The 15,938-nt window shown below is 39.1% G+C and overlaps 1 protein-coding gene across 2 annotated transcripts in view; it reads right to left on the reverse strand.

Moving 5' to 3' along the window:
- The window catches only part of TSGA10 (testis specific 10), a 37,661-nt gene that overhangs the window by 1,933 nt on the left and 19,790 nt on the right, over positions 1 to 15,938 (reverse strand). For both annotated transcript variants that reach the window (XM_061377926.1, XM_061377924.1), the window contains exons 10-17: positions 15,289 to 15,443; positions 14,112 to 14,167; positions 13,721 to 13,889; positions 9,328 to 9,438; positions 8,575 to 8,760; positions 6,380 to 6,582; positions 5,945 to 6,053; positions 1,949 to 2,079 (exon numbers count right to left, since the gene is read on the reverse strand). In XM_061377926.1, the coding sequence (XP_061233910.1) occupies positions 1,949 to 2,079; positions 5,945 to 6,053; positions 6,380 to 6,582; positions 8,575 to 8,760; positions 9,328 to 9,438; positions 13,721 to 13,889; positions 14,112 to 14,167; positions 15,289 to 15,443 (1,120 nt within the window). The remainder of the gene's footprint in view (positions 1 to 1,948; positions 2,080 to 5,944; positions 6,054 to 6,379; positions 6,583 to 8,574; positions 8,761 to 9,327; positions 9,439 to 13,720; positions 13,890 to 14,111; positions 14,168 to 15,288; positions 15,444 to 15,938) is intronic.

A 15,938-nucleotide genomic window follows, 5' to 3' on the forward strand; every position in this document is an offset into this window, starting at 1 on the left:
AACCCCTCTGCCGGAGCAGGAACACCTAGATAAGGTTACACAGGAACGTGTCCAGGTGGGTTTTGAATGTCTCCAGAGAAGGAGACTCCACAACCTCCCTGGGCAGCCTGTTCCAGTGTTCCGTCACCCTCACTGAGAAGAAGTTTCTTCTCAGGTTTAAGTGGAACCTCTTGTGTTCCAGTTTGTACCCATTTCCCCTTGTCCTATCATTGTTTGCCACTGAGAAGAGCCTGGCTCCATCCTCATGACACTCCCCCTTTATATATTTATATACACTAATAAGGTCACCCCTCAATCTCCTCCAAACTATAGAGACCCAGCTCCCTCAGTCTTTCCTCATAAGGGAGATGCTCCACTCCCTTAATCATCTTAGTTGCCCTGCGCTGGACTCTCTCCAGCACGTCCCTGTCCTTCTTAAACTGAGGGGCCCAGAACTGGACACAATATTCCAGATGAGGTCTCACCATGGCAGAGGGGAAGGAGGACCTCTCTCAACCTCCTACTAATCACCCCCCTTCTAATACACCCCAGGATGCCACTGGCCTTCTTGGCCACAAGGGCACAGTGTTGGCTCATGGTCATCCTGTCTTCCACTTGACCTCCAGGTCCCTCTCCCCTACACTGCTCTCTAACAGGTCGTTCCGCAATCTATACTGGAACCTGGGGTTGTTCCTGCCCAGATGTAGGACTCTACACTTTCCCTTGTTATATTTCATCAAGTTATTCCCTGCCCAACTCTCCAGCCTGTCCAGGTCTCGCTGGATGGCAGCACAGCCTTCTGGCGTGTCAGCCACTCCTCCCAGCTTAGTGTCATCAGCAGACTTGCTGATAGTACACTCAATTCCCTCATCTAAATCATTGATGAATATATTAAATAATACCGGTCCCAGTACTGACCCTTGAGGCACTCCACTAGATACAGGCCTCCAACTAGACTCTGCCCCATAGACTACAACTCTCTGGCTTCTCTCCTTCAGCCAGTTCACAGTCCACCTCACTACCCGATTATCCAGACCACCCTTCCTCAATTTAGCTGCGAGGATGCTGTGGGAGACTGTGTCAAATGCTTTGCTGAAGTCAAGGTAGACCACATCCATCGCTCTGCCATCATCCATCCACCGTGTTATTTCCTCATAAAAGGCTATGAGATTGGTCAAGCATGACTTCCCCTTAGGATCTATGTACTTAGAGGAGCCTTTGATAATGAAGATGAACCAAGTGCCAAAGGTAATACTCTCAGTTTACAAAGTATTAACAAAATTCATATTGGAAGTACATAACCACCTCAAAAGCACAGATTTTTTCCAGGAAGTCATGAATTGCAAATTTTTCTGCATTTTTTTTAATGCAGGCTGCCATCAATCTACCAAAAATGTGTGATGCAACAGGCATGCAGCTACCAAATATGAAAGTAAGCTGAGACCAAAATTGACACGGGAGTACCTGCATATTGTGGAGGCTCCATTTCACTGATTCTTAAAAGGAACGATGGGCTTGCGCCTCCTCAGGGTTACAGGTATTTGAACACTTTTAGAATGCATTGTGTTTCTTGTAAAATATGCACATATATAGAGTAAAAACTATGTGGAAAACTACTAAAAGAAGAAAGGCTGGGTAGTTAAGAGCTTTTATGTAGGAAAGATGAAAATACTTCTACACCTGCACTGGCAAATTATGTAGAGAATTTCGGTAGTATTCTCTTATTACTGTTAGAAGAATTTATGACTACAGCATTGAAGTGTAAGTAGTTGCTATTTGATACAGCTAAATAAAATAAAAGGAGTATCATCAAAATACTGTGGTACTGAATCTTCTTGTAATTTTACTTGAAGCAATGAAATTCAGTCATTATTTCAACAAGAAATAGCAGAGTTTACCCCTTTATTTTTTTATTTATTTATTTTGCCCCTCTCAGTATTTGGAACTTAAATGCTGTTAAACCACTTACTCTTCTAGGGACCAGCCTGGAGACCAATCAGGCAATGGTTGACAGGAATGTTCAGGTGATGATGTTCTTAATGTAGAGCTTAACTGATATGAGATCGTACGATTCCGACGTTGAAGCTCCTTTACAAGGCGCTCCCTAAATAAATATTATTTTACAGTGAGACTAAGCACTTTCCAAAAATCATTAAAATTATCTCACAGTCATTAACATGATTATTTTTACTGTTTAAGATTTTCAGCTTTTTAATTTTATTTTAGAAGGAGTTGTGATGTTCATCATACACTTCTCTGGAAGACACTCTCTGTATTACTCCCTTAGACAGATTTTATTCTACATACTCATTGTCTGTTTTCCCTAAAAGAGAGAAGCTAGCCATGGCTGCTGCAGGTTAAACTCTTAAAAACTGTAAAAATCTCCAGGGAGGAAAAGCCTAACCTTAACATTATTCACTAGTCTTCAAAATAAGGACAATCACTAAAATCAGCAATGATATTAACAGTGTTGATTGCAGTATTCCTGCGCTGTTTGAGTTGGTAAGGCCAGTAGACTGGTTTCTACCTGAAGTGCTGTGAAACTGGTGGATATTTAAGAGATGCTGTACTGCCCAGTGGGAAAGTTGCAAAATAGTAGTCCAGTCATTTTGACTTCAAAGAGTGGGGCCTGGGTATTACATCAATCCGTAACTCCTGCATCTGGGTATACAAGGAGGAAGTATGTGGGATCTGATACTACATTGCAAAACTGACTGACAGTCGCTGTGCTTGGTCACCACAATCAGAACAGGGCAATAAATCAAACTTGCTGTCCCCATGTGAGTCTAAACTGCTTCTGCAGTCAGGAGGATCGGAGGAATGGGGAGGTGGTTTTCCTAACTGCTAAAGAAAAACTCATATAGATGGATTAAACCTCCTGGTACCACTGTGCTGATGTTCATTCAAGGCCTGACAGTGTTGGCACTTCCACCTCCTAATCTGAAGTATTACTTCATTCTGCGCCAAGGCAGTAAATTAACACAGCTAGCTAAATCAGTGTTAGAACAAGGATATTATCTACCCACTTCTTTAACAATAACAAAAAAAGTCAGTACTCACATCTGCTGCTTCCATTACATACTATCATGATACTGACTTTAATGATAGGTTTTTATCCTCTCTGGCTAATTTTCTGGTTTTAACTTGCCAGAACCAGAAAAACAGATTGGCTGTAAGAAGCCACCTTGACGCTTTAACACCTTTCCTTGTGAGCCTGACAGATAGATACCTGCTCTTGTAAAGCATGACTTTCTGAGGAAAACCAGAAAAGAAACAGAATCCTTGTACCCTTTGCAGGACATTGAAGGAACACTGTTTTGATTTTATGAAAAAGACAAAAAAAAAAAAAAATAAATGAAGCTCTAGCCTTTCAAAGACAGCTCAATCTAATGTCAGATTTTTATATGAGAACTTTTCAGTCTTTGCTATCTAAGATTTCTGCATACTGTTTTTGCAATTGACTTACAGACTGCATAATGGAGCCTGGATTTGTTCTTTCCAAAACAATTCAGGTAACTGTCCTATGCCTGGGTCAGGGCAATCCCAGGCACAGCTACAGGTTGGCCAGAAAAGAGTTTCAGAGCAGCCCTGCTGAGAAGGACTTGGGGGTGTTGGTCGATGAGAAACTTAACATGAGCTGGCTTTAGTGTGCGCTCGCAGCCCAGAAAGCCAACCGTATCCTGGGCTGCATCAAAAGGAGTGTGACCAGCAGGTTGAAGGAGGTGATCCTGCCCCTCTACTCTGCTCTCATGAGACCTCACTTGGAGTATTGTGTGCAGTTCTGGTGTCCTCAACATAAAAAGGACATGGAACTGCTGGAAAAACTCCAGAGAAGGGCCATGAGTACAATCAGGGGGCTGGAGCACCTCCTGTATGAAGACAGGCTGAGAAAGTTGGGGCTGTTTAGCCTGGAGAAGAGAAGGCTGTGTGGAGACCTCATAGCAGCCTTCCAGTATCCGAAGGGGCCTACAGGGATGCTGGGGATGGACTCTTCATTAGGGACTGTAGTGACAGGACAAAGGGTAACGAGTTCAAACTTAAACAGGGGAAGTTTATATTGGATATAAGGAGGAAGTTCTTTACTGAAAGGGTGGTGAGGCACTAGAATGGGTTGCCCAGGGAAGTTGTGAATGCTCTATCCCTGGCAGTGTTCAAGGCCAGGTTAGACAGAGCCTTGGGTGTGATGGTTTAGTGTGAGGTGTCCCTGCCCATGGCATGGGGGTTGGAACTAGATGACCTTAAGGTCCTTTCCAACCCTAACTATTCATAGAACCATAGAATAGTCCAAGTGAGGTCTCACGGGAGCAGAATTCTATGATTCTATTCTATGATTCTAATTACATTTGTAATTCTCTTGAAGAGAAATTCTCTTCAAGAATGAAAACTGGCAATCTTTGCCTCAACATAGGCTCACTCTAGTGTTTGCTTTATAACCAACTGTAAACTAAGTGTTGATATTATTGCAACTATAAGTAACCATTCAAGTAGCAAATTATCCTTAACAAGGAGAAGAAATTAAGTATGCAAGCTGATTCAGCTTTCTGCCAATAAACACTTTAAGAAGAAACACTTGCAGTCCCTACCAAGGAGCACCCATATGCCATGAGATGGATGCACTCATATAGGGGTAGTAGAGAAACAACAGTCTGAAGATACAGTTTCTTTTAAAACAAAGGCACTCCTGTATTTGTATACAGTCTAGCTCACTCTATGAGCTGAGTAAACACAAATGATAACAGCTTTTAAAATGATCTGTGTATCTAATCCAAAAGTTCTGCAGTTTTTGCCATGACTTCAGGGTAAAGCAGAATCTAATTTGAAACTGAAACGTACAATGAGACACTTAAGAAATGCATCTTTAAAAGGTCTAACCTCAGGTATGGAGATGTCCCCTTCAAAACCTTCATCCTTGCTTATGAAAAAATGGAGTAATAACAGAGTAGTTTACTACAATTAAACAAGACACCTGATTCTCAGACCTGTGCTACAATCACATCAAACTGCTTCTTTTAGCCATCTCATTTATATACTCAAAATAATGCCAGGTACTGTAATATTTTATACTCAATATATCCATGAAATAGAGAAGTACTACTGTTTCACAGATAAGAAAACTATTTAAGACACCAGGACTACATAGATAAACTCACTCATGAAGCAGGCCAGCAACTATTCTCTGGCACTGTAGCCAAATCAAATGAAACAGCTTGTACATATCCTCTTCCCATAAAAAAACACCCCACAAAACAACTAACCAAGCAACCAAAACCCACAAAAAACCAACCAACCAAACAAACAAAAAAAAAAAAAACCCAAACCAACCAAACAACCCCACAACAACAGCAGCAAGATAACCCAAACCAACCAGCCCACATTACTTTGTCCATACTGCCATTTGGGAACCATCCCAAACACTTTCTGTGCCTCAAGTAGTACGTGGTAGAATTTTGGCTTCTACTAGCCAAAATCACCCCAGTGTACTGACAATTAAACTGTATGGACAAGTATACATTGTGTGTACCCCTCAAGTCAATGCTCTGACCTGGATTAGTTCACTAGTACAGGTGTAGCCAAAGGTTGCTATTCATATTGTCAAACTAGTAGACAATAAATCACATTTATAGCCAACTAGTCACCTATACTTCCACTACAGATCAAGACAGGCATCAGTATCAGTGAGTGAAGACAGATGAGCATGTTCAGGAAAGCAATCCATCCCACTGTAAATCCGTCAGTTCCAGAGGGCAGTTTATCTCAGTGTCTCATTCTGTTGGCTAGAAAAGGAACCTAGACAGCTAATTTAGACAGCTGAACAGACTAAATTTAGCGACATGAATAGCCTCTGAACACACAGGAGATGTACGGCAAAGCAAAGCTAAATTTTGCTGTTTATCCTACTAATTAGTCTTAGTACTGTATTGCATTTCACAATTAGATGCATGACACACAATACAAAAACACACACTTGCCTTTCAGTGCGCTCAGTCCCCAGCTGTCTTTTGGTCATATCCAGTTCCAACTCTAGCTGAGCTGCTCTGTTTCTGAGCTGAGTAAAATCTTGACCCTGCACAGTACTGTAAAGCCCATACATTTTAATTAGATAGTAACCATAATCCTCCAGGTATGTTAAGAAATATGATTATCCAAAATTAAAAGGCAACTGTACCATCCAAATGAGATCAAGAACATTTTTTGAGTGAAATATAACACTACACAGAAAAGTGTGTTAGGGTATAGCTGAGGAATCAGAAGAAGGTTTTTGTTATTTTCTGCTTTTAAGGTAACCAACATACATTGGCCATTTGAAAATGCAGTTAGACATAAACCCGTATCTGTTTGCCTATAGAATTGGGAAGAATGAAAAAAGAACTCTGCAATATTCTCCTGGTCATTTACTCACAGTTTATCTTCTGCTGCAGAAAGCTGTTCCTTGAGCAACTGAATTGTAGAGTCTTTTTCTTGCTTTGCTGTCTGTGCCTGAAGTTCTTTCTCACGACTGGACACAAGCAAAGATTCCAGGTTTTTCATAGCTGCTCTTTCATTTCCCAGGTGTTTTCTCAGCAGCTCTATTTCAGAATAGGATGACTCACACTTGCTCTGCAGCTAAACAAAGATTTAAAGATTTTAGGTGTGTTAGTTAGCATCACTGGATATTAGAATAACCTTTAAAAAAAAAAAAGAGGAAGTCTGGAATCAGTGACCAAAATTTGCCCTCACTCTAAGATGGATAATTAGTGTTGTATTTGCCCTTAGTCGAAATCCTGTGTTAGATTTATAAATTCACACAATGCATATATCTGAATATAAATGCATTTGATACTGATGACAAAATGATATGAAATATATGGATCAATGGATTCTGTAGACAGTCATTAAAGGAGTTTTACATTTTGCTGAGGCAAAGTGCAGGAAATGACACCTGGTATAACAATCCAATATCTGCATTTTGTGTGAACCATTTGTGTGTTCAAACAAAGAAGATATGAGAGAACTCAGGTCATAGGCCAAGGGGAGAGGAGAGAATATTTTTCAATTTGCAAAGCAAAACTCAAACTTTTTGTGTACTAAACTAAAAGGCTTCTTCAGTCTGAAAGATTCAATTTTCTGTCAATCAAAAATCTAGTTCTTTTGCTGATAAACAGTTTTGATATTCTGCTTTTGTATTTCAGAACAAAAGAATACTGAAAACTGTAGACAACATAAGTTATAGGAAAATAAACAGTATTAGAAACACTGAAAGAACAATATTATCCAGCATCAGGTTTAGTTTCCATTTTTTAATATATATATATATGCTGCAATCTAGTACTGCAGACTTCTGCATTGGAATACTCTGTAAAATAAAAGCCCTATCTGAAGGTTACACATAGCTGATAAAACTCTGCTGATTGAAAGGTATGAAAAAATTAGCAGCTTTACCCATGGTGTTTGGAAAAGGCATAAAGGTTAAAAAAGAATGCTAGAAGTCTGTAAAGAACAAGAAACTCAGCTGGAACAGAGGATGGATGGGACAGTGATAGAATCACACTGGAAATATCTAAGTAATCTGAGTATGTATGAACAATTTTTCAGAGTCTATCCAAGCTGAGTTTTTAAAAATTGCCTATCAGACACTAATTTTGTAGGGTTTGTAAAAAACAAGCTCAACCAAAATTGATTTTCAGGGAAAATTAAGGAGATTTATTAAAAAGATATTGATACTTCCTAAAATAGTCAAGTATTTTAAAGTTCATGTCAAATTTCTCTGCTAACGAACTACTTCAGCTATTCTGCTTGCTTAGTGACTACATGTAAAATCCGAGATATCTTTCAAGGTGATCTAGACAATATTTGAGGTCCTTTCCAACCCAAACCATTCTATGATTCTATGAAATCTCTATTCGAGGCTCACTGTACAAACTAGTACCAGTTCTATTATATTTTTTAAATATCAATCTGCCACACAATCTTCCTGTGTTGTTTTGCTACTGTTATGTTGTTATTCACTTTCTCAACAGCAGCAGTTTAGTCCCTTTTGAGTATCCAATGTGCATGGCTAGCCCTCCTCGCCTGTATGATATTTAGGAAGCAGAGATGATCTGCAACAAAAACTGTAACAGTTGAAAACCAGATGATAGTTTGTATGTTTGTAAAGTGTTTCTAAAGCCACGCTGTGCATTTCTCTCTGAGTTCTGCAGATTTTCAGGTGAGAAGAGGCTCTTTGGAACAACTAAAGCAGTGAAAAGAAGGTTGAAAATGTAGAAGCAAGAAGAGCAGGGACAGAAATGTAAAGGTGGTAAAGCACTAGGTATGTTTCAGGCATGCTGTGGAGTTGTGTGCAACATTATGCCTCCTGTCATTCCACACATGAGAGCATTTTGTAATTTATAATGCATATTTATTTCCTTGAAATATGCAACTATTTTTTAAGATTTTTTTCCAAGTGTGACTAGTGGAGTTCTAGTCATGTCATTAAATAAACTCAAACAGTACGGCTTACTGTTGCAAATATCTCTAAATATGAGAAGTGGCATTATTAAACAGTTGCCAGCTTAAAATACTGCCAGATCATTTCACTATGATTTATGAACTATGGAAAGATCAATTTCAACTTACTTGCTCCATCACTCTTTCAAGGGAATCCATTTTCTCTTTCAACCTGCAGTTCTCAGACTCTGCACTGATCAGTACCAGTCTAACAGAGCTACAATCTGCTTCTGCTTGATGGCATTTTGCTTCCCAACTTTGTCCTTGTTCACGGGCCTTGTGGTAATTCTCCAAAAGCTCACAGTTCTCTCTCTCCTAACACATAAAGTTTGTTTAATAATTTACAGCAAGCTTCACAATATAGGGATATGTACAGATCTACACGTATGACATGATACTGTATGTTCTCTTTCCACTGAAAAGTTTGCCATTTAGCCAAAACTTTAAGAGACTTCTCAGGAGCCAGTGTTTTGTTCAAGATGGCCACGTTTTAATGCTCAAAGGACATCTGTTAAAAATGGCTAGATTAACATTACAAATATGATGTATACAAATATATTGCAGAAATATCTTTTTAAATTAATCCCATATGGTAATAAAGACAAAAGAGTTCCAAGTCTCTGCATTATTCACTACTTGCATTTTTAACTTTAATAAACACACACATGCATATATATGTGTTTGTATATAAAACCACTATTTAATATACTGCATTACTTGCATGCTGCAAAAACAGCTAAGAAAATGTATTTAATAAATCCATATTAGTAGAATGCAAATAAGTTTTGGCTAGGAAGCAAATTCTTCCACGGAGTTATTGTTAAATTTTTATTTTTAGTTAAAACAATAGCTTTTATTAACAGGTTTAATCCATATACTCACTTTAGACTTCAGTACATCCTTCAGCCTGACAATATCTGTGTTTAAATCCTGTGCTTTCAACTTCAGATCATCAAGCTCATTTTGGTACTTTGCTAGTTTTTTATGCAGTACCTATGAAGAAAGATTTATTTCATAATGTATAATGTTTGTACCTTTAAAAAAGGAAAAGCATTAGTGCATATCTAATGCCTATGGCTTTATTAACTCATTATTTAAAGGCTACATAAAAACTAAACCATGTATATTTCTATAAACAAAATTTGCATTTGTCAAAAATATTTTGTTTCTTTGACTTACAAATAATGCTGTATCTTTTTAAGAAGAAGAAAAAGGCAAATAAATGAATGTAGCCGGCAAAAAGGAAAATACAGATGGTTTATGTAGGAGCTAGATGGTCACAACAAAAGAGCTTGCCCCATTTAAGGAGCAGGGCTCAGACTCAGCTCCCGCTCTTTTACATGTTACTGTTTCTCAAAAGCCCACATCTGAAAAAGCAGAAGACAGCTAAAAAAAATGAATTACCTACTTAAGTGGTTATCTCCTAATTGGGAGAAATAAAGGCACAAGTATGAGGAGAAGGGACAGAATTTCTCACAACTACTACTTGAGAATGAGAACAGAAAGAGGAAAAAACTGCAGAAAGGCTGTCTTGAACTGCTCTGTTCAGAAACTTTTTCTTCCTTACAAAATTACTAGAACACTCAACTGCATGAACTGGGAGAAGCAGCCTAGCCCTCCCATGGGCTAGGCTGCTTGAAGGTAAAGGGGCCCAAGACAGTTGGTTGGCATTCAAGGACTGCTTTTTCCGAGCTCAAGATCAGAGCATCCCGACATGTAGGAAGTCGAGGAAGAGGGTCAGGAGACCTGCGTGGCTAAATAGGGAATTGCTGGGTATGCTCAAGTGCAAGAGGAGAGTTTACAGGTCATGGAAGGAGGGCTGGCCACTTGGGAGGAATATAAGGCTGCTGCTAGAGGATGTAGGAAGGCAGCTAGGATGACTAAGGCCTCCTTGGAATTAAAGCTGGCGAGAGGGGTCAAGGACAGCAGAAAGAGCTTTTTCAAATACATGGCAGATAAAACTAACACCAGAGGCAATGTAGGCCCGCTGATGAACGGGACGGGTGCCCTGGTGACAGAAGATACAGAGATGGCAGAGTTACTGAATGCCTTCTTTGTCTCTGTCTACTCTGCCGGAGGCAGTCTTGAAGAGCCCTGTACCTCTGAGACCTCAGATGAAGTCAGGTCAATGTAGCGGTTTGCCTTAGTCGATGAGGAATGGGTTAGAGACCAGTTAAGCAATCTGGGCATCCATAAATCCATGGGTCCAGATGGGATGCACCCGCGGGTGCTGAGGGAACTGGCTGAGGTCATTGCTAGACCGCTCTCCATCATCTTTACCAAGTCTTGGGAAACGGGAGAGGTGCCTGAGGACTGGAGGAAAGCAAATGTCACTCCTGTCTTCAAAAAGGGCAAGAAGGAGGACCCGGGTAACTATAGACAGTCAGCCTCACCTCCATTCCTGGGAAAGTGATGGAACACCTTATCCTTGGTGCCATCTTAAGGCATATCAAGGATACGAGGGTTATGAGGGGCAGTCAACATGGCTTCACCAAGGGGAAGTCATGCTTGACCAATCTCGTAGCCTTTTATGAGGAAATAACACGGTGGATGGATGATGGCAGAGCGGTGGATGTGGTCTACCTTGACTTCAGCAAAGCGTTTGACACAGTCTCCCACAGCATCCTCGCAGCTAAATTGAGGAAGTGTGGTCTGGATGATCGGGTAGTGAGGTGGACTGTGAACTGGCTGAAGGAGAGAAGCCAGAGAGTTGTAGTCTATGGGGCGGAGTCTAGTTGGAGGCCTGTATCTAGTGGAGTGCCTCAAGGGTCGGTACTGGGACCAGTATTATTTAATATATTCATCAATGATTTAGATGAGGGAATTGAGTGTACTATCAGCAAGTTTGCTGATGACACTAAGCTGGGAGGAGTGGCTGACACGCCAGAAGGCTGTGCTGCCATCCAGCGAGACCTGGACAGGCTGGAGAGTTGGGCGGGGAATAACTTGATGAAATATAACAAGGGAAAGTGTAGAGTCCTGCATCTGGGCAGGAACAACCCCAGGTTCCAGTATAGGTTGGGGAACGACCTGTTAGAGAGCAGTGTAGGGGAGAGGGACCTGGGGGTCCTAGTGGACGACAGGATGACCATGAGCCGACACTGTGCCCTTGTGGCCAAGAAGGCCAATGGCATCCTGGGGTGTATTAGAAGGGGGGTGGTTAGTAGGTCGAGAGAGGTCCTCCTTCCCCTCTACTCTGCCCTGGTGAGACCGCATCTGGAATATTGTGTCCAGTTCTGGGCCCCTCAGTTTAAGAAGGACAGGGACCTGCTGGAGAGAGTCCAGCGCAGGGCAACTCAGATGATTAAGGGAGTGGAGCATCTCCCTTATGAGGAAAGACTGAGGGAGCTGGGTCTCTATAGTTTGGAGGAGATTGAGGGGTGACCTTATTAGTGTATATAAATATATAAAGGGGGAGTGTCATGAGGATGGAGCCAGGCTCTTCTCAGTGGCAAACAATGATAGGACAAGGGGCAATGGGTACAAACTGGAACACAAGAGGTTCCACTTAAACTTGAGAAGAAACTTCTTCTCAGTGAGGGTGACAGAACACTGGAACAGGCTGCCCAGGGGAGTTGTGGAGTCTCCTTCTCTGGAGACATTCAAAACCCACCTGGACACGTTCCTGTGTAACCTTATCTAGGTGTTCCTGCTCCGGTAGGGGGATTGGACTAAATGATCTTTTGAGGTCCCTTCCAATCTCTAGCATACTGTGATACTGTGAAGGTGTGGAGGGTTTGTGGGTGGAGAATGCTATGGAGAAACCCCTATTCCTCCTGCAAAAAAAAAGCTGTCAGTTTTTGAGAAAGCTAGTCTGGAAGTCTCTGAACTTTTCCAGTAAGCCCAAGTGAAGAAATGAGAATGCCACTTTAAATATTTCAAGTGTCACCTAAATTAATGGAAGCACCTTGAGGAACAAATACATATTACAGAGACAAGCCTATTAAAAAGTAATTGATCCTGTGAGGCTAAGACTTTTTGTTTCTAACTGCTTCTAAAAGCATCCAGGCATTACAAAGAAAACCACAAAGCTTTCAAAACTAGGTAAAAGCAACAGGAGGCTGTGTTTTGTAGCAGCTGACCTCATCAGTATCAACTGTGATTCTGAGAGAAGGTAAAGAATAGTGATTCCCTGGAGTACCTTTGGTGGCGAAGGCTATTATGAACCTTGACTTTTCTAGGATACTCAAAGAGGCACCAAAGAGAAATTATTAGTATGTTTGAGAGAATAGTTATTTAGAATGAGAGTTGTCTTACCTAATATTTGCAGTGCAGAATTAGGCACCTAATCTGTGTTAGCTATGCTTCCTCTCTAATGAAGGGAGACAGGTAAAATGAATCACTTTAAAAACTGACGGGATGGGGTCAATCTCCTTCTTGAGGACTTTTCTTCACTCAAAGGGGAGCCTTAATAACTTCACTCAAAGGGGAGCCTTAATAACTTAAAATTTTTATATACCTAACATCAGGTGAAATTAATTTGCTCCTTCAAAACTGGTTGGTTTCTAAAGGAACAGAAAGGCAGAGGAGCATAAAGTATTTTCCGTGACATCCTAAGCAGTAGAAAAAGTGCAGAGAAGAAAGACCTAAATGAAGGCAAGAAGTTGAAGAAAAAAAGGAAAAACAGAACATTACATAGTGATGAACTTTCTACAAGTATTTAAGCTTAAATTCTAGATGATTGGAAAACACACTGATGCATAAGCATTGTGTGTGCATGAAGTGGCACTTCAGTTGTAAGTATTTTAACTACTTTCATTAGGAACTGCACACAGATAAGTACCACAGTAGATAATGTAATATAACCAAATATTTCCAGCATCTTTTATACAAAAGCCACTTTAAAGGAACTTAAATACAATATTATTGCCAAAGTTTTGAATCTTATTAGAATGTATACTGTGTTCAATTATTAGCAAGTCAAATTCAAAAGCTTTTATAAACTCTAGGCCACTGACAGTGCAGTATAAGAAATACTGCCTTCTTTATAGTACTTTTCCTTATAAGCAATAGTTATAACTGCCACATTGGTTTTACCTGAAGATCAAAAAAAGCATTAATTAGCTGTTCCTCAGATAAACATCCAAACCATCACATAAGAATAGCTGGTCCTCATTATACAAGTGAGCTGAGAAATAAGGGGAAAAATCAGTCTGATAAATGAGCTTAAAAACTAGTCTGCAGATTTACTTTTGATGAGGGCCAGCAATTCTATGCACTACTTTAAAAATGCACCATTTTCCTTTTTAGTCAAGGGTTTTCTGTACAAATATACCTGAATTTCTTGCTTAATACTAGAAAGATGCTCTTGTAACCTGTCATTCTCCTGAGCTAATGATTCTCTGTTCTTGTTAGCCTGCGCAAGTTCCTTGGTGGTTTCTTGTAGCTGTTGATCCAAAGTCGTGGTATCTTTCTCACAGATACAAAGTGCTTCAGAAGATTTTCTATACAGCAAATAAAAAAAATCCTTCAGGTATGACAATACTGCCCAACCTAATACAAATGATAGCTCTTCCATTGGTTAAGTTTGCAAATCATGAAACAAAGCTGTAACATTTTAATTTTTAATAAGTAAAAAATATTTATACATTAGCACATCCTATGATTCAGTTTTTGAGTTAGTAAGCTATTCAAAATTTGATAATGGTCTTACAGTTCATCCTTACTTTATGGAACTCTCCAACTCAGAAACCAGAATCTTGAAATCTGCAATTACTTTCTCCTTGAAAAGAAATACAAAATTAAAATACAACTCTTGCCACTCCTCAGTATAAAATGGAAAAAAAATATAAAACAATATTCTTTCTATTTCCTTTTATTCAGCTGACTGATTAATTTAACTAGTGCAAAATGGACCGTGGTTTTCTAAGTTTCATCATGTATTGTTTAGAGCTGAAAATTCCAATAAACTAGTTTGGCAAATAAAGGAACAAATATTATCTTTTGCAGAGTATAATGGTCTTAATTAATTCTTTCAATCCTTTGTGATTGTAAAGGTAGCATTTGGCTCACACTCTCAAAACTAAATAATGTCTTTTACCTATTAGATGTGTTATCACAACTTTTCTACAATGAATAAACTACCAAACTCTGGTAGTTTGCAAATGATAAAACAAGAATTCCATCACAAAGTTTATTACTTACTCCCTTGTCTTTGGATACAGATATTAAAAGAAACATAGGCTAAGAAAATTTCTTCCACTGAAGACACAGGGGACGTGAGACAGCATCTCTTCTCTAAAATGGACACCATTTCACAATTTACAGCTCTAAAAACACAAAGTCAGTGCTTACAGAAATATGATTTTAGCCTCTCCTGCCGTATCTTTTTCTTTTATCCTAAATCAATATCCAGGTGCCTTTAGCTGAAGTGAAAAATAATGTTTCAGAACTAAGAACTTAGCAGCTTCATTACATAGTTTGAAATCACACTGTGCAATATACCTTAAGGTGAAAGGAATGTAATTCAGGTGCTTCTTCAGTGACAACAAAGGCAATATTATCTAGCACCCTGCATATTTAATATCAGTGGACCCCAAAGAAGAATTCAGGCTAAATTTTATGATAAAATATTAATTGGCTAATTTACTCTTCAGTTCAGAAAAAAAGTAATTGAAGTCTCTTCTCTTGAGGAGTATAAACCATACAAAACACCAAATATGAGATGACCAACACTGCTCAAACCTACTGCTGTTGAAGTCAATGTAAGTTTTATTGTTGTCTTGAAATTGGAGCAGAACTAGGTCAGCACTGAGCACTGTTGTAGATGACAATATAAGTGTGATGACTCAGCAGATCCTTTACCCATTTACTTTTTGTGACTGTTTACATGTTAGAACATACTTTAGTTGCCAGGCTTTCCTCAAAAGTAGCAATCTTTTTTCTTCCTTCTTCCACACAGCCTTGCAAAGATGCCTTCTCTTTATTGAGTTTCGCAACTGTTCCTTTCAAAGCACAGATCTCCTCTTGTTGCACAAGACTTTGTCTTGAAAAGTTATCTGGAAACAATCAGAAAGGTCTCATTTGTATTAATTCAACCCATTTGAAATAAAAATTCTTTTGGTACACTTCTAAAGTATAAAAGAACATGGCAATATCTCCCCTTCAAGAAAACAGGGAAGCATGTACCTTTTAAAAATACACAAGTAATCCAACTGATATTAAATTACTTGGCTCAAAAAAAAAAAAATCATCTAACTAAACAGCAAATTTTTAGGTCATTAAAAATAACTTTCTTAGATATTATAATAAAGGCTTAAACAGAATTACTATAAGACAGAAGCAATATGCAGACTATAGCATACAGACTGATGAAGTAAGAGAGATTGATATCCTGATATTAGGTAATTTTTTCTTAAATAATATTTTTATTCATACCAACTTCATATAAAAGTGAGAGTAATGCAATTATAAGTTTTAACACCACTTAAAATTGCAAAGATAATAATGAAAAAAGCAATCTACTCATTACGAAATCAAATTCCAAAAGATGT

The sequence above is a fragment of the Neopsephotus bourkii genome, unplaced genomic scaffold (genome assembly GCF_033783945.1).
Source record: "Neopsephotus bourkii isolate Nb327-2 ecotype Australia unplaced genomic scaffold, CSIRO-AGI_Nbou_v1 NB_1760, whole genome shotgun sequence".
Taxonomy (NCBI): Eukaryota; Metazoa; Chordata; class Aves; order Psittaciformes; family Psittacidae; genus Neopsephotus; species Neopsephotus bourkii.